Below are 21,725 nucleotides of genomic sequence, written 5' to 3'. Positions count from 1 at the left end.
TGGGCGGTTCGGCCGGATCCGAAGTGTTTTAAGTGAAAGGCAGGGAAACCGATGCCGCTCTTTCCCCGCCCGCCTGCAGGGGACGTCTTCCCAGGGTCTGCAGCCTCTCCCCGCCTGCCAGACGACGCGCGTCGGAATCGAGCGCGGCCCGGCTCGCAGAGCGTCTTGGTGGCTCCTGGGCTCCTGCCGAGCAGAGGCCGCTCTTGAGCTAAGCTTGAACCCACTCTCTTTGGAGCAGGTACTCCGCTCCCAAAGCCTTTGTGTAAATATCTTGATTCTCTAGGGTTCCGAGGAGCAGCTGGAACCTGCCAAAGGAGTCCTGCAGAGGACGGGATGGGAGCAGTGCCAGCTCGTTGTCACCCCGGCTGAGGCGCTCTCAGCCTAGAGATGGGACTTCCCTGTGCGCCGCCGAGCGCCCCACGCCAGCCCCACGTCCAGGACACTGCCAGGTTGGAGCTAGATGGACTTAGAAGTGCGCCCCTGCCTCCATACCTGAACAGGTAGGGACAGAGAATAAGCTAATGGGATTTCTCAATTGCGGGCAGAAGACAGTAAAGAGAATGACTGGCTGAGCCCCTGGAGGGTGAAGCCAGGGCAAGACACTCCACCCTCCCCATCCAGGGAAGCTACCCACTTCTTCAGGATGCTGCAGCCAGCAGGGTGCCAGGACTCTGGAGGGAGATGCTAACGTGGAGGTGACTGCAGGGTGACACCACCTCCACAGCAGAAAAAGTAGAGACTGCTAACACCATTCACAAGTTAAAGACTGAGCAAGCCCCTCCTCCCTCCTTAAAAAGCCAATCTGGAAAGCTCCAAGACCAGACACCCATGAGGAAAATAGAGTCTAGGGCACAGTTGTAAAACTGGGCTTGGAAGTTAGGCTGGCATCACCAAGTCCTGGTGAACCTGCCAAAACACAAAGAACCAATCACAGAAGTCCTAATCATACTCTGAAGCAACGGGCAGCCGCCATCTCAGCCACAACTCGAGTGTGGCATCTGGAGTCTGTTCTTTGCTCCTCTCTTGCACCCCAGGGCTGCTCTGAAGCTGTTGCCTGGAAACGCTGTCCTTGATGCTGGGGAGAAGGCCAGGGCGTTAGGAAGACCAGTTCCCACTTGGCCTTCAGAATCAGCAAGTTCCTCACTCTGAAATTACCCCACATGGCACAAGTAGCCTCAGTTGGTTTTCTGACTACCCATTTAGCCCTCCAACCACCCCCAATCCTTGTGAGTCACTCACTCAGACCAATTCCCACCCAGTCCTCCCAGGCTGTCTCCTAGTGCAGAGAGAACACACCAAGATTGTCCTAGAAAGAATGACCACTTGGGGGAGGGAGGAAGTGGACTTGGGAGGAGGTGAGCTGAACAGCCTCCCTTGCAGGTTCCTCCTCTGTCCCACTCCATTCTGCTGTGTGGGGGGGTAGCAGACTTCTGGCCCCAAACCAAGACTGATGGGATTTATGATTCTAAACAGTCATGGGGAAGGCCTTGAACATGGACCCCAGTGGGCAAGTTAGACACCAGGAAAGGGCACAAGACCAGCTTTCAGCCAGCTGGTGGGCAGTACCCAGCCTAAGCTGGTACTTGGCTAAGAGCTGACAGGTGTGGAAGGTGCATGCTCCCAGCAGGAGGCCTGTGAGACAGCAGAGCACACTGCTGAAGAGCAGTGTGTCTCTATGCCAAATTTGGAGGCAGTGTCATCGCCCTAAGAACAAACTGCATTACAGGGTCAGACACGGGAAAGAAAAACCAAGTGCGACGGAAGCTGCAGGCTGTGCCAGGGGTGAAAAGGGTTGAGCACAGAGGGGCCTCTCACGTGCAGCAAAGCACAATAGGAAAAACATGCCAGAAGTGGGGGAAGGGACCCCCCCCACAAGTTCTATTTCTGATAGTACAATTTGCTTGCTCTTGGGGGAGGGGTGTCCAGACCCTTATCACTTCATAGAACCTGGGAAGATGAAAGCTCCAAGGACTATCACTACCTCTCAAGAGGGTTTTCTTCAAAAAGGCCCTGAAGTGATGAGGCTGCCAGTGGGGGTGGGAGAGAGGCTATACCAGAGAACATACAGGTGCAGGAGCCTGAGCCACGCTCAGGGCCCAGCCCGGCACACAAACCACCTGGGAGCTGTGGGCTAAAGAGGAACTGCACCACTATTGAAGGAAGTCACATCACAGGAGCCAACTGGAGGCAGGTGCCCACCCCCAGAATCCAGGCCTCTTGCCACTACCCTGTGGCCTGCCTCACCCCCAAGGGACCCCCTTCAAACATCAGTTGGGTTTGTTTTTTAGTAACTGTTAAGGGAGCAATGAACCACTGGCCAAAGGACTCAGTGGTGCTGATCAGCAGATGCAAAGGTTGTACCTAAAGATCAGAGAAAACTGGGGGAGGCTCCCTTGCTGTCACGGGGAAAGGCAATTCAGACACAAGGGAAGGCAGTGTGTCAGTTTCCAGGCTCACTCCTTGCTGCACCTGTGCAGTCTGGGGCTCTCTGGGCTTTGTCCTTCACCTGCTGATGTGCACTGGTTAACAAGGTAGATAGCCTGGAGCAGCCACATGGCTGACAGGTGGGGCAGAGGCAGAATAGCACTTGAGGGAGGCCAGGGCTTTAAAAATGGACAGCTCTTGCTCCGACATTAAGCTGGAGGAGGAGTGCTTCAGTGCCTAGGCAGGGAGGAGCAGGAGGGGGCCAGATGCCACCCACCCTCAAATAGCCCAAACACATTAGCAAACAGTAGTATCTTGGGGGACAAGTGATCAAACTGCCCCACATCAAGCAGATGCCAGACAATGGTGCAGTGCACAGGAAGGACACACTGGAGCAGGGCAGTTGCTTCAGGCGCTTTTATTAGGTTCCACTGCAGGGCTGGGGTCAATGTAATGCAAATCCAAACCCAGCCGATGCACACCTGCAAGCCCAAAAACGGAGCCGAAGCAGGAGCACCTGTGTCCCAGGAGCAGCCTGGTTGGAGGTGGGCTGGGGCCAGACCCCACCTCCTCTCTGGGCCAGGAGACTGTGGCAGTCACTGTGTGTTCACCTGGGTAGGTGTGCACTCAGTCAACCTCACTAGGTTATGGGAGCCTGGGGGCATGAGGTGGTATGTCCATCCCAAGGGCAGGGGTGAGGATGAGAGGTGGGACTGAGGATCCTACCCGCAAGAGGAGGTGGCTGAGCCTCCTGGGGCTTGAGCCCTCAATGTGGCTCACCTTTAAACCTGTATGCTTAGCTCTGACTCTCTTTGGACAATAAAATAAAGTGCATTACTGAACAAAGAGTAACTCAAAACCAGAAGCAGAAAAATCACAATGCTTTTTCTTTAAGCAAAGATAAAAGAAAAAATGAATTATGTGAATGCCAGAACTTTAGAGTGAGGGAAATATTGGAGGAGAAAAGAAAGCTAGCTTAGTGGATAAAGATGATAGCAAGTGGGAGAGAAACCAGTGGTGGAGGTGGTGGTGGCAGTGACAGCAGTAGTGAGGTCTCTGGAAGTCTGTGCTGTCTCCAGCACCTGCCCAGTGGTGGGAAATGGTGTTGGCATGAATGGCCTTGGAAAAACACAGGCAAGCAAAGGGTACAGAGGAGCCCAGGCCATCCAGGCTCATGGCTGATCTTAGGAACCAGACGGCACACATAAGGGCAGAGGTTCTCTTGGGAGGACAGCAGCGAGGAGCTGGGGGGGGGGGGAAAGCCTGCAGCAGACAAGCCGGAAGTTGCACCCACAGGAGTCCACTTCAGCCCAGCTACTCTCCACCATTACTGACCCTCCAGGACAGTGCTGTCATGGCCAGACACAGCCTAATTGCCCTTTGGTCCCAAGAGTAAGAGCCTTCCACTTGGTGTCCCATGCCAGGTGGACTTGGAGGTGCCGGTCACAGCCCTGGTCATGTGAGAGCCCAACAGGCAAGCATTCTCTGTCCAGTGCCAAGGATGAGGGAAGATCACACAGGCTTGACCCCCTAGGGCAAATACAGAAGTCCCCAAGCACAGTCTGTGGCTGGGCTGGTCTTTCCATGGGCGTAGTGCAGCCCAGATACTGCTTATCGTTAAGGCAAAGAGGCTTCAAGATGCCCACAACTCCGCTGGGGAAGGGCCAGGCCACAGCTAGCTGCAGAGAAAACCAGAGACTGCAGAGTACACAGGCAAGACCCCACCAGGACCTGTTTGGGACTGCCCAGAAGTCCCACCATAGGTACAGTACCAACTGTCATGTGCCCCAGAGAGGTCCCAAGTGGCCCTCATGAGAAGCCAAGCCCCTAACGTCCTCATTACTGTGCCAGACACCAGGGCCAGGCAGGGCCATGGGAAGAGGAACAGTATATGTGGGGGACCAGAGCATCCAGTCCTGGGCACCCAACTCATCCATCCAGGACCTGGAGAGCAGCCCACATGGCAAGAGCCACCACTTTGCTCCTGCTCAGCCCGCAGTGTCTATAGCCATCACAGCTGTGCGGCTTGGTAGAAAAGTCTCAGGCACTGAGGTTTACTTCAAAGAACTGACTGGTGCCCTGTCCATACTCATCCACCCTGAACATACCCACAGGGGCTTCACTAAAGGAGGGAAGGAAGTGAAAACTAGTCTCTCACTCCCCTTTTGTGCAGTTTTTATCTTAAAAAAAATAAATAAAAGTCTTCTGGGCAGAAACTACTGATAACTGTTATTACAACCAATGCAGACCTTAAAATCCCACCTGGATGTCAGGTGAGGGGAAGAAAAAGGGTAGGCAGCAAATTAACCTGCAGATCCACAGCTTGAGCAGATAGCAGGCCGTCAGCCTGTGGCCACTCATGTCTATCAGACAGTGGCTATCTTGGAAGAGGAAAAGTGACCCGCACAGGCAGGTCTCTGCCCCGGAGCAACAAGATACAGAGGCAACCAAGAGCTCCCAACCAAAATACAGGGTGGGGGATGGGGCAAAGAACAAAAAGCATCAAAAAGGAAGAAAAAGAAAGCTGGATGGCAGCAGCAACCCCTCCCTGTACCCTCCAATTCCAGGTGATGATTGAGAGGTACATGGTACTTCCACCACAGTGGGGGGCTTGTCCACGGGGTTAGGAGTGTGGGGCGTTCTCAGGTGGGGCCACTCTGCATTTCCAGTTTGGAGATTGCATTCAGCCTGCAGAACACCAGCCGTAGCTCCCTCTCTCCAAGGAAGAATGTGCTGAGAAGCTTCAGTGGGTCAGCGAGCCCAGGAGAGCCAGCCCCCTGCCCTTTTAGGGCTGCCCACGGCGGGGCCATCGCAGGGAACACACCGCACAATGCTCCTGGCTTCAGAGAGGGCTGGGTGCCCAGCAGAGGGCTGGAACCCTAGGTCCTGGGGAGGCTGCACATCTCACAGTGGCCCGTGCCTGGCTGGTTCATAAAGGTGCAGTGCTGACAAGCCCACATGGCAGCAGTGGCCACATGCGAGGAGCCCCCAACGGCGCCGTACTCCTGGAGGCCTGGAAGCTGCACACCAACCGTGCCTGCAGGGCGAGAAGAGAAGTGAGTGCTCATTATTTCTGCAGACAGGAGATGCTTCGCTCTGCCTGAGCATGCTACAATGCAGAGGCTAATGCCACCATGGATGGTCCTGTCCCCACAAGTATGTACCAGAGTTGTTGTCTGCAGTGCTTAATGCATCAGCTGTGATGGACCCAGAAACATGCCTCCCCTGCTCTAACAGGTGTCAAAGACCCTGCACTTATGTTGTGCCCTTACGTTGCTGAAGAGTAGTCACTCCTCTGTGTGAATGCTGTGATTCCCCTGCTTATGGACATTTGGGTTGTTTCCAGTTTTGAGGTATTATAAACAAAGCTGCCAAGAGCATTCCTTGTTTTTGGGGTTTGTTTGTTTTTTTGAAATCGGATTCTCACTCTGTCACTCAGGCTAGAGTGCAGTGGCATACTCATGACTACCATAGCCTCAACCTGCTGGGCTCAGGTAATTCTTCCTACTCAGCCTTCCAAATAGCTACAACTATAGGCACATGCCACCATGCCTGGCTAATTTTTTAATTTACTGTAGAAACAAGGTCTTGCCAAGTTGCCCAGGCTGTTCTTGAACCCCTGGGTTCAGGCAATCCTCTTGCCTCCACCTCCCAAAGTTCTGGGATTACAGAAATGAGCTACTGTGCCCAGCCCCATGAGCATTCTTGCATAACCTCCGTGTGAACCCATGTTTTCATTTCTCTTGGGTAAAAACCTAGGAGTGGGAATACTGGACCACAGGGTAATTAAATGTTGAACTTTCTGAGAAACTGACTATCAGTTCTATAGAGCAGCTGCATTGTTTTGCATCCCACCAGTGGAATGTGAGGTTTCTGGTTGTTCCACATCCTCACTAGCACTGATACATGGTCAGGGCAGATTTTTTCCTTTCATCCACCACTCTGATAAATGTGCAATGGTTTCTCATTTATTTTAGTTTGCATTTCCCTGAGGACTAATGGTAGTGACAGTTCCTATGTCTGCCTGTGAAATTTCTCAGTCCTTTGCCCAGTTTTCTCTTACACTTTTTGTGTTTGATTATTGTTTTAGAAGAATGACTTATGTCATATATCTGTATTGCTAACACTGTCTCCCATCTCTTTTCATGTTTCTAACCGTGCCCTTTGATGAGCACAAGTGTTTTGTTTTGCTACAATCTAATTTATTAATATGTTATATGGTTAGAGTTTTTCTGTGTCCTACCTCAAGGTCTTATATCCTGGCTAAGAGAATCTTTGCCTACTCTAAGGTCCTGAAGATATTCAATTTAAAAACATAAATGGTCTATAGTTTTAGCTCTTATCATGAGACCTATGGCCCACCCTGAGCTGATCTTTGTGTATGGTGTATACTGTAGAATTCATTTTACCCATACAGATGTCCAGCTGTTTCAGCATACTTTCCTGAAAAGCCCACCCTCTGATGCCTTTGTTATCAACCAATTTTTTTTTTTTTTTTTTTGAGTTGGAGCCTCACTCTGTCGCCCAGACTGGAGTATAGTGGCTACTCCCGGGCACCGCAGCCTTGACCTGCTGGGCTCCGGTGATCCTTCTGCTTCAGCCTTCCGAGTAGCCGGAATTACAGGTGCGCGCTACCACGTCCGGCTAATTTTTTTTTTTTTTTAATTTTATTGTAGAGATGAGGTCTCGCCTGCCCAGGCGGGTCTCGAACCCGCGGGCTCAGGCAATCCGCTCACCTCAGCCTCCCAAAGGCGCGGGATTACAGGCTGAGCCACCGAGCCCGGTTATCAACCAATTTTTGAATGACTATATATCCTTATGCCAATAGCATACATTTTTTTTTTTGGAGTCGGAATCTCACTCTATTGCCCAGGCTGGAATGCAGTGGCATGCTCACAGCTACTGCAGTCTTGACCTGTTGGGCTCAGGCGATCCTTCTGCCTCAGTCTTCCAAGTAGCTGGAACTACAGACATGTGCCACCATGCCCGACTAATCTGATTTATTGTAGAGACAAGGTCTCACCAAGTTGCCCAGGTTGGCCTTAAACCCCTGGGCTCAGGCAATCCTCTCAAAGTGTTGAGATTACAGGCATGAGGTACAATGCCTGGCCTCAAACTGTCTTAATCACAGAAGATTTATAGTTTTGCAATTAGGTAGTCCAAGTTCTCCAACTTTATTCTTCTTTCTCCAGGTTGTCTTGGCTATTAGGCCTTCTATATTTCCAGATACATTTTAGTCTTGTTCATTTTTATGGGGAAAAGTCTGTGGCAAATTTGATTGCAATTACACTGATATATCAATTTAGGGAAAACTGGTATCTTAAAAATATACTGAGTCTCCAATCCAGAAAGATGGTACACTTCCATTTACTTAGTTCTTCTGGCAATGTGTAGCATTCAACACAGAGCTCTCACAGAACTTTTGATCACACTGTTCCTGGGCATCTTGTGTTTAGTGATACTTTTGTAAATGATACTCTACTATTAGTTTCCTATGCTAATTATTATGCATAATTATTGAGCATCATGAGCAGATTATCTACGTTGATGGGATTCGACAATCACATAATAAATTATTCAGCAAGGCAAGTACTGATGAACACAAGGAGGTCTTTATGCACAAGCTGCAGCAGCAACGGGGACAGACCACTGCTCGTCTAAGTAAGAGGGGTGGAGCCAAGTGTCCAATAGGAATGGCAAAGACATGTGGAGCCAAGTATCTAATAGGGATGCCTTCAGATATGTTCATCTCCTTCCCCTCAGCCAACTTCCCAGGCAGCCTGCCTCCGCCTTGGGTCCAGGGAAGTGTCTCTGTGCCCTCTCAGCCTTGTTGAAATCAGTCTCTCTAGGCACTCCTTCCGGGATGAGATATTCCAAAATATCAAACTGCTGCATTAAATGTTTCTCTGTGAGGAATTAAAAAATATCACTGGGGTGGAGACCCACAATGTGAACATGGAGGTTTACAAGGAGCAGGGCCCGGACTACAGGGCAGTAAGGGCAGCAGAGGGGCCCCCCACACCATGCCCCTGCCCACACACAAGAACCCAAGACGTAGGATTTCATTTTAGAGAGGTTGGTGGGCTTAACTTGCCCTTTGTCTGGGAACATCAGCAGTATTTCAAAACACGAAGGCAAAAGAATACAAGGTTTAGCCAGCTGTAAGATTGGTGAGTCGTCAGAATCACTTAACAAGAAGCATGACACAATGAATACTATGACTCTTAAGATCACTGAGCTTCTACATATTTTAGTATTAGGAAAGAATATCTCTTTTTCCAACTAGGTTCCCTTATGGCTTAGATTCCAGTGAGGTTTTTTCTTGGCTAATTTTGGACCTAGTAGCTACCCGATGGATTCAGAAAATGATATAAACTTTTAAAATATGTATTCTCATGGTTGTCTTTTTTTTTTTTTTTGAGTATGAGTCTTAACTCTGTCACCTAGGCTGAAGTGCAGTGGCATGCTCATGGCCACCACAGTCTCGACCTGCTGGGCTTAGGCGATCCTCCTGCTTCTGCCTTCCAAGTAGCTGGAACCACAGGCGAGCACCACCAGCTAATTTTTTGATTTATTGTAGAGATGAGGTCTCACCAAGTTGTCCAGGCTAGTCTTGAACCCCTAGACTAAGGCAATTCTCTCGCCTCTGCCTCCCAAATTGCTAGGATTACAAGCATGAGTCACCGCACCTGCCACAATGCAAACTGCTACAACTGAGGTTCAAGATTGTCTTAATAAAAGATTCTAATATTTGTCAAAGCCACAGGGAGACAGGCTGCAACAGCCCTCTGCTACCTTCAGTTCCAGCTGGATGGCATCACAGTGCACTAGTATGAGCTACACACTGACTCAATACTAGTGCACTAGCAGCAGTCCCTGCAGCAAAAACTAAGGAAAAGTTCTCACTAGGGTAGGTGATTGTTCAAGACTTGGGACTGAGGCTCTTGGGACTGAGGGTCCTGGACACACAAGATAGCTGCTTTCTGTTCTATAACATCCACTGGGACAGTACCACAGAGGGGAGGTCTTTGCTTCCAGTGCTTACATAAAAGTTGTTTCTCTAAAATAATGGTGTTCAAATTGCTCCTAGGATGCTCGAAGATCAGTGCCTCTGGTGTATAAGTTTGTACATTTCACAGGAATGTGTACCTAAGATCTGTGGTCTACACATCATGTATGCTTCATCAATTAAAACAACCATATGCATAGCAGGGACACCCATGTCACAAAAGGCAGTGTGGACCTGTGCAGAGTGTGTCCTGCTCTCCTGCCCTGGCCATGGGGGCACAGGGCACAGCCCATGGTGGTTGGAATGGAGATACTTACTGCACAACTGCTCAATAGTGGCCCACTGCTCAGACCTCTTCCATGTCTGGGCAAGTTCTTCGTTTCTGGTCCTCACAGCCTCCAGCAGCAAGCTGATGCTGTCCTGCAAGAAGACAAAAGGAAGGTTCCAATGTGTTCCGTCTGAAATGACCAGATTTTTGCTAACAGGTTTCTTCTTCCTCAACATCAAGACATACTTCAGAAGGAATTTTTAAAATCTTACAGGTTAGCACTACAAAATGCAAAACTGCCACAACTGAGGTCTATAAATGCAATGCTAAACTGAGCTAAAATGTAAATTCTTCCCACCAAACAGCCCCGGGTGGGCATCTGTGGTTGTCTCTGACATGAACTGACAAAGCGTCAAGAGCCTAAAGGATCAAGCTAACACTTCTTGTCCCAGAGGCTGAGACAGAAAAGCAGGAGCCCCAAGCTGAGACCTACTCTTCTCCCTCACACTTCATCCTCTATCTCCTTCTCTTCTCCCTCATGTCTGAAAAAATGCACTCTATATCCTAGGCTTCTAGGGTCAAAGTGCAGACAATTAAAATAACTTACACAATTAAGAATACATAAAGCTTTTAGGGGCTCTCAGTACCTCCATAAAATGTATTCTAACAGATGACTGCAAAACAGTGCACATTTACTAGCAAGGTGGCCCTGATGGAGAAGTAGCCTCTCCTTTCACCACCCATCCACTTAGCTGGACAACAGCCGAACCCGAGAAACCTCCCTGGGCTGATGGAGGAAGGTATACACAGTAAGAGTTACAGGATGACTCAACAGAGTGGGTGATTTTGGGAACAAATACAGACACAAACCTAGCAGAATATAAGAACAGCCACAGGCTACCCGACAGAGAAAAGCCCTGGAGGGGAATTTCTCCATCCTGTCACATTCAGAGAGTCAGTGGGATCAGCAGCTCAAAAAAATTTTGTTCCTTTCTCTCCTGCATTTCTTGGGGTCCTGGACAGAGGAGAAAAGGCCAAAGCAGGACACCCACCACATGGCGCATGCAAGGGGCCTCCTAGTGGATAGACCCGTTGTTCAATGCCCCCGCACTGCTCAGAGCAGCTGCTGTCTGCAAAACACTCGCCTTCTTCTTCCCCCATGGTGTGTCTTAAAAATGCCAACTGTGCAGCTGTGAGCTCCAAGTCTGGAAGTTGGCCAAGCCTTCTGGGCCAAGGCAATAAAACCAAAGTTGATTCAGGAGGAGGGGAGAGATCAGTAAAAAGCAGAGGCTGTGATTTTTAAATTGTTAGGACAGGATTTTTTTAAATTGTAGGATTTCTAATGTTCCAAGCTAGAGGTAGAGCTAAATCACCTCTGCCGTGTGATTATAACACACGAAGCTGTCCTTCATCCCAGAGGGTGCAAGACACTCAATGAAAGTGCTAAAGGTGAGGAAAATGCATCTTTCTATCAACAAGCCTCTTGTGAAAAGCTGATGCATGTACTCTCTGCTCACAGAACATATGAGACACCCTTTGACTCCAAGCTTTGACCCAGTTTCTCAGCCATACTTTGGTTTGTGAGGAAAGAAAAGTGAACGGGAAGATACTTCTTATCAACAAGGTTGCCTGAACAAAGCATATTTGTATACCTAACCTTTAATTGTACCCCACAATATCATAATAAAAAATGTTGATTATAAAAAAAAAAAGAAAGAAAAATGAGACAAAGAGCATCTCTTTATAATCAAAGCCCACCTGGGGACACCAAAGCCAGGTGCTCAGGCAGACATCATACTTGGCCCGTACCTGCAGAGGCATAACTTCATTGGTGACCAGAAACAACAGGAGGTGGAAATCTGAGATGGTATCCAAGAACACAGACGAAGTATTCTGGGACAAATAGGTGGCCAAACTGTGGAAATCCTAGAAGAAAGGAAATAAACACAAATCTTTCATACAATTCTCCAGGGCCAGACCCAGGAAGTGAGCTGTTTCCTACTAGGACATGATTAAATACATCAATATTGAGAGTCTCTCCCTCTCTCCTTCTACAACCACTTACAAGGTCCAAGAGAAGAGGAGCAGCCAGTGTAGAACAAGCTCCTGCCCCTCTCCTCCTAAAAGATGTTCCTGCTCCTCTCCTCCTAGAAGATGCTATGACATCTGATGCACCAAGGTGTATAAGAAAGCATGTCTACAAAGTTGATCCAGACAGAGACACGGACAATGTCCCCTTTATCTCCAGGTGGAGGTGGGCTGCAGCGGGGGCCCACTTCAGGAGCAAAGAGACACATCTGGCTTTTCCTATCCAGCTGCATTCTCGATCTAGGGCAGTGTGGCAGTGAAAGAAAACAGCTACAGGAAGCCATCATATAAAACATCTTCAGCAGGATTAAACACAGTGTTTCAAGACAGCACCCCAATAACAAGCTCTGCACCTCTACAGGCATTCCCCTTGGGCATGTGAGTAGTGAGGGGACCAAAGTGTAGAAGAGGCTTTGTCAGCCACTGAAGGAAACCTTTTTTTTTTAACCTGGCCATCTTCTGAAATGTCTATTAGCGACTAAGATTCAAGAACAAATGTATATAGACCATCTACACAGCATGACAGTAACTCAAACTCAGCCTGATCTGCCAGCAAAGGTAGAGGGCTGGCACAGAACCCATGCTAAGTGAGTAGATCAATACCACATGTGGGAAAGCCCAGGTGACCAGCCCCGCAGAGCCACGCAACCCTGACAGGGCCTGAGAAAGGCAATAGGTGACATGGTAAGGAGGCCAGGACAAACAATAAAAAAGCTGTTAGTAAAGGACACAGAGTGACACACTTGGAAAAATTAGAAAGTTAGCTGATAATGTATTTCTGGCCAATGTGAGACCTTAAGGGGATTTGCATGTAGGGTCATCCATCACCCAGTCACAGAGATAGTATCGTAGTGACCAACGATATCCTAGAAGAGGATTAGGCTGGGCTTGTCACAAAAATGAATTGGGAGCATTTGAACACATGGTACTTTCTGGAAAAACAATACTGATAGTAGACAAGTAATCAGCAGTTACTTTTTTTTTTTTTTTTGAGTTGGAGTCTCACTCTGTTGCCCAGACTGGAGTGAAGTGGCCGCTCCCAGCCACCACAGCCTCGACCTGCTGGACTCTGGCGATCCTTCCACCTCAGCCTTCCAAGTAGCTGGAACTACAGGTGCGTGCTACCACACCCGGCTAATTTTTTGGTTTATTGTAGAGATGAGGTCTCACCAAGTTGCCCAGGTGGGTCTCGAACCCGTGGGCTCAGGCAATTCACTCACCTCAGCCTCCCAAGGCACGGGATTACAGGCTCAGCCACCGAGCCCGGCTAGCAGTTACTTTAAATCAAGTTTCTAAAGACAAAGAACTTACCTGTGTCTCACCCAATACATCCCGGTTTTCAATAGGAAATGGATTTTGTGAAATAGAAAAAGTGTAAACAGGATCCTTGGGGAAAGTTGTTGTGATCTAATGAAGAAAAACAAACCCATGATGAACTAGGCTAATGATGGTGTAGACAACTCCCAAACAGCCCAGAGTAACCCCAGAGCAGAAAGTAAATACTCACAGCAGTCCTGGAAGAGTCCTACAAGTTCTACGTTGAAGAGAACAGTTAACTATTAGTGTCTTCCCTACACAAAAGTTTTGAAACTCTGACATCTGAGAAGCAAACTAAAGAATTCACTTTTTGGTTTTTGGTTTTTTTTTTTTAGTTGGACTCACTGTGTCACCCAGGTTGAAGTGCAGTGGCACGATTACGGTTCACTGCAATCTTGACCTCCTGGGCTCAGGCAATCCTTCTGCTTTAGCCTCCCAAGTAGCTGGGACTACAGGCACGCACCACCATGCCTGCATAATTTTATTTATTTATTTATTTATTTTTTGTAGAGGCGAGGTCTCACTATGTTGCTCAGGCTGGTGTAGAACTCCTGGGCTTAAGGTAATCCTCCTGACTTAGCATCCCAAGTGCTGGGATCACAGATGTGAACCACCATGCCCAGGCTAAGAATTTGTTTTTAAAACTGAACCACATCTGAGCAGTTTTTGGCTCCGTACACCAGTTCTACAATATCTAACTCAAGCTGCATGGAGACTATCACAGTACTGATTCACCTTAGAGTCTCAGACAGCTGCTCTGCCTCTGCTGTGGGAAATAAATGGCTCATTTGACCCCTTGTCCACACTACAAGAAGGCCAGGAGGACATCCCAGGAGCTGCCTTTGTTTAAAAAGCACAAAATTCATGTCAGTGGGTTTAAAGGACACATACAAAGTCTGCCAGTGCCAGTTTTAAGACACGAAGTGACCTCCAGCCAGTTGCTAAGCCCCTTCTGAACACTAGGGAGCCACTCCATGGAGCCCGTGGGCTTTTCTAGACAGGGGTGAAAATGACAGGCCCTTGAAGAATGCCAAGGTACAGCTTTCCTCTCTCCCTGAACAAGTGAGCTCCAGTAAAGAGCTTATATCGAAAGGTGAGCTAAGTCCTTCATTTGGCTCAGACATGCCTTAGCAATGTCAGAAGGCATTTTAAATCTAGCATATAATCAATAGAAGCTACAGGGACAGTGGTACATGTGCAAGAATCAATACCAATACAGATTTTATTCCTCTTGGCAGATGTCCCTTCCCATGGAAGCACCCGTGTGAGCTATCAACCACCTTTTGGTTGACACAGCTTTCCTCTGCAATATGACACCAGTAGCAGAAGACCACACCTCTTCCAGATTTAGGGTAGCTATTCTGTTTCCTTTGGGACTATTTCAACAGAATTAACATTGTTCTGGTCTGTTGTCTACATCTGCAAAGGCAGTGAGCTGTTTCAGGCTAGCTGGCCCAGGATTCAGCTGTGCCAGTGCCAGCTGCTCTGGAAGAACAAGCTGAGCCACCAGCAGTACCTCTGACCTGGGCTGGGCCTTATTGATGGGCCCACACAGCAGTGTGGCAGAGGGCCCAGACTCAGGCCATAGTGCTGCATGTCAGCTAAACAACCCTATCAGCTAGGAATCCTGGGCCTCACTTTGCTCTTCTTTGAGAAAAAGATGACTAGAGTATACCCTTCTTGGGCTGGTGGGAGAATTCAGGACTCTCACATGCAGGGCGCCCAGCACAGGCCTAGTATACACCATGCTGGGTACTAATTGTGGTCAGAAGTCTAATGATGGTGGAGGTGCTGACTACACTGCAGAAACAAAGTCTGAGATTGCATGGGAGCCTCCCTTTCAGAAGGCAGACATAGTAATGGGACAGCAACTATAGACTGCTTACTAGTAAGTAAACTAGTGGAATTAAAACAGGTATTTGTTGGTCTTCTAATTGGCCTGTGGAGAGTGACCGAACCAAAGTCCACAGGCCCCATATGACTATCCCAGAGGTCCTGGTGGAGGGGGTGCAGGGTGTCCAGCTCCACATCTTGCACTGAAACCACCCCCCACCCAACATCTATCAGCTAGACAATGCCCCGACAGAAGCCCAGGGAACACTGGCTCATGTCTTTTCCTGCCTGCAACAGCTTCCCCATCCCAAAGTTTAAGGATATCAGACAATTCTGGTCCAGGCCTGCATCTGTGGGTCCCTGGGAGCTGGGCAAGGAGCTGAACACATTTCTCTGGGCACCTGCTCTCAGGGACTCCCCAGGCCTCACACCCACAGGGACAGAAAGCTTAGACACTATAGGGTAGACTGCTCCCCTGGCAACTAAGTACTGCTGAATAAACTCACTAAGGCAAAAACTTAACTTCCTTTATAAAAGGAAAGGGGTGGGGAGGCCATGAGGGGAGTAGACCTGAGAAAGCTGGCTTTAAATCATGCTGGCTCCTCCTGAGTGTATGCTCCATCAATCTGTTTTCATCTTAATTACACCCCAGGTAGTCTAAAAACCAGATGCCTTTACAGCCCAGGTAATAAATATGTTCTCAGGAGCTGTCAATTGGAATGGAGCATCGATGGGCTTGGCTCATGGGGACCCACTGCTCCAAATGCAATGATATTTTACTGCCTGAATCACATGCCCATTCCACTCCAAATGCAGCTTGAATAGATCCTGGCACAGCAGCAGTGTAGGAAATGAGCCACCTCCCAGCCCCTTTGGACAGAGCTCTGATGGGCAGTGATGTGCTGGCTCTCATCCTACTGCACTTGCTGCCCTTTGGCCAATGGCATGGCCACATCCATAACCACATGCCTCCAGAAAGAAGCTGAGACTCTGGGAAGATGCAGCAAAGTCAGGTACATGCTTGGCTCCTGGAGTTCTACCCAGTAAACTACAATAAACCCTTACTCAAGGACACTGAGTCACAGGTCACCACCACAGAGTGGCCCAAGCACATGGACTACAGGCTGTAGCAGCTGTGTCGTGGCCAGGGCAGCACTAGTATAGGCTGGATGGCCAGCAGCTACAAACCAAGCACCACATATCTGAGCAAGACTGCTTGAACAGTCACATGACTCAGGGCTCAAGTGACCAAGGTTCATTGCCTCTGAGGCTGCTTGGCCAGAGATGGGTAGTCCTTTTTACTTTAGTATGGGAAAAAGTTAACCCCTAAGTTGATTTTAAGGCAACAAAAATCTGAAACTAAAAAAGTCTTTCACGTGTGAGCTTTTCAGCAACACCAGGTACTTAATGATTCAATAAACACCTCCCGGGTGCCTGTTCTGGGTCAGGCACTGCCCTAGGTACAGAGTAAGACTCTTAAGCCGCCTCCTCTCTTGAGCAGCCACCACCCAAAAGTCCTGATCTCCAAAGCAAACGACAGTTTGGCTTGCCATGGATGCACACATGCGGGGCGCTTACATCTATGATGAGATATTCCACGGGCAGGGGACGGGCCAGTTGGGTGATCTCGTTGCCAAACTTGTCTACATCCTGCAACAGTCAGAGGAGAAAGGTCATGAGCGAAAGTGACCAGTGATAATGATTTTCCTTTCACATGCTTTTATTTATTTTTATTTTATCTTTTTATGAGTGCAAGTCTCATCTGGAGTGCAGTGGCATGTTCATGGCCACTGCAGCCTCGATCTATTGGGCTCAGGCAATTCTTCCGCCTCAGCCTTCCAAGTAGCTGGAGCTACAGGTACGCACCACCACACCCGGCTAATTTTCCGATTTATTGTAGAGATGAGGTCTTGCCTAGTTGCCCAGGTGGGTCTTGAACCTGTGGGCTCAGGCAATCCTCTTGCCTCCACCTCCCAAAGTACCGGGATTACAGATGTGAGCCGCTGCATCTGGCTCACCTTTTAAACTAGTACAGTTCTTGTTGAAGTGTGTTGACAGTGGAAAGGCAAACGTAGTACCTATTTTTCCAATAAAACCACATTCTACCATTTCTTAGAGCTCCTACTACAACCCTAGCCTGAGAGTACAGCCATGCTCTCAAGTATTGCGGAGTATCCTCCGGGACGGCACATCAAAGGTCCCCCTACCATGGGGCTCGCCTTGCTGGAAGGTGCTTACTGAGAGACAGAGGCAGAAGGGCCGCACTCCACCCCAGGCTATATCTGTGCCCTTTCTATCTTCTGCAGGTGTTTGAAATCTCCCTCCCAGTCTGAATGCTAATTCTTAAAAGTGTACTCATACCTCAGGAAATGTGACTCCACGGCAACTTAGTACTTGTACATTAATAAAATAAAGACATGCACAAATGAGTACACACACACACACACAAATACGCAGACAAGGAAACCCACCGCCAATCTGTCAAAGTCTAAACTTGTTTTGCTTTGTCAGATGCATGGAACATAAAGTTTAATTATGGGGAAAAACGGCCAGCATATGTTCATTAATCATAAAATGACAATTAGATCTGATTTATGTCAAACATGCTGAGTTCAAACAGAGCTCTAGAAATAAATTCATAAGAACTGACGTTTTTCATTAAAGATTCTGCAAGAGGGGGTCATATTTTCTATCTAAATCATCACTTAACATTATATAAATCATTCATTGAGTCATATATAAATTATACATCCATAATTTCCAATTATAGGGCCTTACATAAAAGTTTACGTTTATTGAAGCTCCCAGACCCAAACTGGATGCCAAGCGCATCTCCCTGAGGTGTGTAGGATATGTGAGGCCACCCCAGCACATCCACACCTTCCTGGGAACAGCAGGAATCATGCTGTCTTCTGAGACAACCATCACAATCTGCTCCTAAGTCAAGTCAAGTCCATCATCCTAACAGGATGTCCCAGGCCCATGTAGCCCTTGGCTCTGTTCCTTGCTTAAACATTAAGTTTTTGTTCTGAAATATGTCTCAGTTATTCACACTCTCCCTCCTTTTCTCTACTCACAACCTAGAGAGCTGCCAATAACTTCCTCCTCTGCCCCCCCAGAAAAAAAAACCAGCCCAAATCCATCTAACCAACTGGCCATAAAGTGAACATTAGCTTTAACTCTATTTTCACTTCAAGTATTGTTCCCCCACCCCATCAAATGCCAGGTTCCTGCAAACATGCAGCTTTGTTTTGTTTACTTTCCTTTAAAGTTTAAGTTACATTCCACTCGACTTGGGCAAAGATCATTTGTCCTTCCACATGATGAGTGGGCTGTGACCATGAAGACGAGCGTCCACGTTCTGTGTCTCTGCCAGCTATGACAGGGGCCAAAGATGTGGGGCCTGCTGAGTGGGACTCTGGGACCCAGCAGAGGTGGTTTCTTGATGGAGGAGATTTGGTAGGAGGCGAGAATCAAATCCAATCAAACTAAATCACTATTTCCAAAAATACACGCTTGCCCCTACAAGAAATAACCTGCAACAACTCACACATAATTAGCCCATCTGGAATTCATCTTCAAATCTAATTAAGCTCTAATATGCAGAAACATTTTTCCAGCACCTGTTCACTTTAATCTCCCCCTCTAGGGATTTTTCTTGTTAAATGCCCCTCTCTCTTTTTTGTGTCGTGTTATTCTCTTTCAAATTTAACTACCCAACTGTACCTTTTCCGTTCCCCAAGAAAATAAAGGTGTTGTATCCCCTTTCTTCCCTGGGGGAAAAACAGGTAACTTCTATCTCTCCCTGAAGCCTTCACTCAAATGTTTTTGCCAGCCAATCCCTAACTCTACACACCATTTTAAAAGGCAATTACTTTTTATAGGCTTTAGCAAATGTCAGATGGAATATGCTAGGAGGAAGACATCTTAATTCTAAGTTTGGCAGCCGCCAAAGTGTCAGCAGTTTTATCTCCATTTGGAGCAAGGCTCCGGGAGAGTCAGAAATTGTGGTCCCCAACGCCTCACTACCTGCCACATAGGCTGTGTCTGAAAGTAGCGGCGCCAAGGTCTTGACATCAAGAAAAATCCAGGGATCGATGTCTTTGTTAGCTCAAACATATATGGGCTTTGTGCCAGGACAACAGTAAATTCCACTGATTGCATGGCATCACCTTGTTTGAGAAAAGGTAGATAAAATCCAGAATGTGTTGTTTTTCTCTTCTAAGAACTGGCGAGGAGGTGAACAAACGATACTAGGATCTAAGACTTCACAAAATAATTCAGAAAAGACAAAGCTCTCAAAAACATGGTTTCTTTTCTTTCTTTTTTTTTTTTTTGAGTTGGAGTCTCACTCTGTCACCCACACTGGAGTGCAGTGGCCGCTCCTGGCCACCGCAGCCTCGACCTGCTGGGCTCCGGCGATTCTTCCGCTTCAACCTTCCAAGTAGCTGGAACTACAGGCACGCGCTACCACGCCCGGCTAATTTTTTATTTTATTGTAGAGATGAGGTCTCGCGAAGTTGCCCAGGTGGGTCTTGAACCCACGGGCTCAGGCAGTCCACTCACCTCAGCCTCCCAAAGCGCGGGATTACAGGCTGAGCCACCGAGCCCGGCTACAAACATGGTTTCTTAAAGAGCCACCGCTAAGGAAACAACCAGTTCATGAGCATCTACAGAGTGCCTGTCAGAGGCAAACAGAACCAACAGCTAGTGTTTCTCAGGGGCTCATTGTGTGCACAGAGCCACTTAATCCTTACAACCACACGCAAGTCACAGGTACTACCCAGTGTTCCTGGCATGAAACACAAAGGGTTGCAAGGACTGAGGAACAGCAAGGAGAGCTGAAAGGTGGGTTAGACCAAGTCTATCCACAGGGAGAACTTAGGCTCTCAGCCTCCACAACTTTGCTCCATAAGCCAGTGCTAGTGCTATGGGGTACGAGCACATCCAGACCTCGCTCTTGCCCCTTGGAGAGCCTTGAAGGTCAGGCTCTGACCCAACAGGAGACTCACAATGAACAAGACCCATCACCTCCACAACAAGGGGAAGAACAGAAACTACACTAAGAAGTTTCAGGGACCACAAAATACTTTTCAAAAAACTTGGAGTATGCTAATATGTTATTCAGAATCTCTTCTTGCTGGCAATTCTTAATTAATTGAGAAACTGCCCTGAATAATGCTGGAAGCAAACACAATCTTCTGTTATTAACCCTTTGCACTCAGATACATCTTGCTAATCACCTATCAGCAACTTGACTGCAATTTTTTACAAAATACTGAAAAATGAATCACTTCATATTAAATAGTATGGTGTTGCAACCAATTATTTTATTTAATTATACCTGGCTTATAATGGGATCTTGGACATTGAAGAACTTATTTATGACAAAAAAAATAAAAACTGTGTACCTTATATTTTTCTTTTTTATTTTTAAATGTTTCCATTCATTCAGATCTTCTTTAATTTCTTTTCTTTTTTTTTTTTTTTGAGCTGGAGTCTCACTCTGTCACCCAGACTGCAGTGCAGTGGCCACTCCCGCAGCCTCGACCTGCTGGGCTCCAGCGATCCTTCCGCCTCAGCCTTCCAAGTTGCTGGAACTACAGGCGCGCGCTACCATGCTCGGCTGATTTTTGATTTATTGTAGAGATGAGGTCTTGCCAAGTTGCCCAGGCGGGTCGCGAACCCGCAGGCTCAGGCAATCCACTCACCTCAGCCTCCCAAAGCACGGGATTACAGGCTGAGCCACCAAGCCTAGGTATATTTTTCTAACATATGATAATGTGTGAAACAGTCACTGACATGCAATGCAGGTTCATTGGTACATGTTGTGAAATAGTAATATGTTTGAAGTCTTTCACTTGGTATTTTTCTATTAAAGCAGACAATGCAGTCCCGTTTTCTTTCTCTCACATTAATAATATGTAATTTATGTCCAGTCTGTTGACTATGATTCCTGAAAAACACTTTTCAACTGATTAATCATATATCTCAGTACATAGTCCATCTTTTTATTTGCTTTTTCATGTAATTTGCATGGAAAGCTTCTAGGAAACATACGTTTTTGAAAATTTTGTGCTTGCATAAGTTTGTACTGTATAATCACCAGTAATCTCTTTCTGTCCCCTGAGAGGGGACATCAGAGTGGTCTGCTACATTTACAATACCCCTCAGAGAGGATATCTGAGTGCAAAGGGTATATATATATATATATATATATATATATATATATATATATATATATATATATATATATTTTTTTTTTTTTTTTTTTTTTTTTTTGAGTTGGAGTCTCACTCTGTTGCCAAGGCTAGAGTGCAGTGGTACACTGACAGCCATGACTGGGTTCAGGCAATTCTTCCACTTCAGTCTTTCAAGTTGTTGGAACCATAAGGCACACCACCATGTCCAGCTAAATTTTTGATTTATTGTAGAGATGAGGTTCCACCGAGTTGTCCAGGCTAGTCTCGAATCCCTGGGCTCAGGCAATCCTCTTGCCTCTTCCTCTCAAAGTGCTGTGATCACAGGTGTGAGTCACCATGTCCAGTCTAAAAACATTTGTTTTAAAAAGTTGCACAGTCAATCCCCCTATGGGGAATATACCCGGAGGAAATCAAATCATTCTACAAAAAAGATACCTGCACACACATGTTTATTGTAGCACTATTAACAACAGCAGAAACGTGGAACCAACCATGCTGTCCATCAAAACTGGACTGGATTTTTTAAATGTGGTACATATACACAATGGAATATTATGCAGTCATAAAGGACAAACATATGGAC

At 47.4% G+C, this 21,725-nt stretch overlaps 1 protein-coding gene across 1 annotated transcript in view; it reads right to left on the bottom strand.

Annotated features, from left to right (window-relative positions):
- Nucleotides 1-2,826: 2,826 nt before the first annotated feature.
- The window catches only part of NPLOC4 (NPL4 homolog, ubiquitin recognition factor), a 79,874-nt gene continuing 60,975 nt past the window's right edge, over nt 2,827-21,725 (bottom strand). The window contains exons 12-16 of the mRNA XM_008048839.2: nt 16,518-16,589; nt 13,101-13,196; nt 11,511-11,627; nt 9,751-9,853; nt 2,827-5,461 (exon numbers count right to left, since the gene is read on the bottom strand). Coding sequence (XP_008047030.2) covers nt 5,304-5,461; nt 9,751-9,853; nt 11,511-11,627; nt 13,101-13,196; nt 16,518-16,589 — 546 coding nt within the window. The 3' untranslated portion in view covers nt 2,827-5,303. The remainder of the gene's footprint in view (nt 5,462-9,750; nt 9,854-11,510; nt 11,628-13,100; nt 13,197-16,517; nt 16,590-21,725) is intronic.

Source organism: Carlito syrichta, unplaced genomic scaffold, assembly GCF_000164805.1.
Source record: "Carlito syrichta isolate Samal-C Ts95f unplaced genomic scaffold, Tarsius_syrichta-2.0.1 Scaffold126816, whole genome shotgun sequence".
Lineage (NCBI taxonomy): Eukaryota > Metazoa > Chordata > Mammalia > Primates > Tarsiidae > Carlito > Carlito syrichta.
The sequence above is the reverse complement of the archived record's forward strand: the minus strand, read 5'-3'. Positions and strand labels throughout refer to the sequence as shown.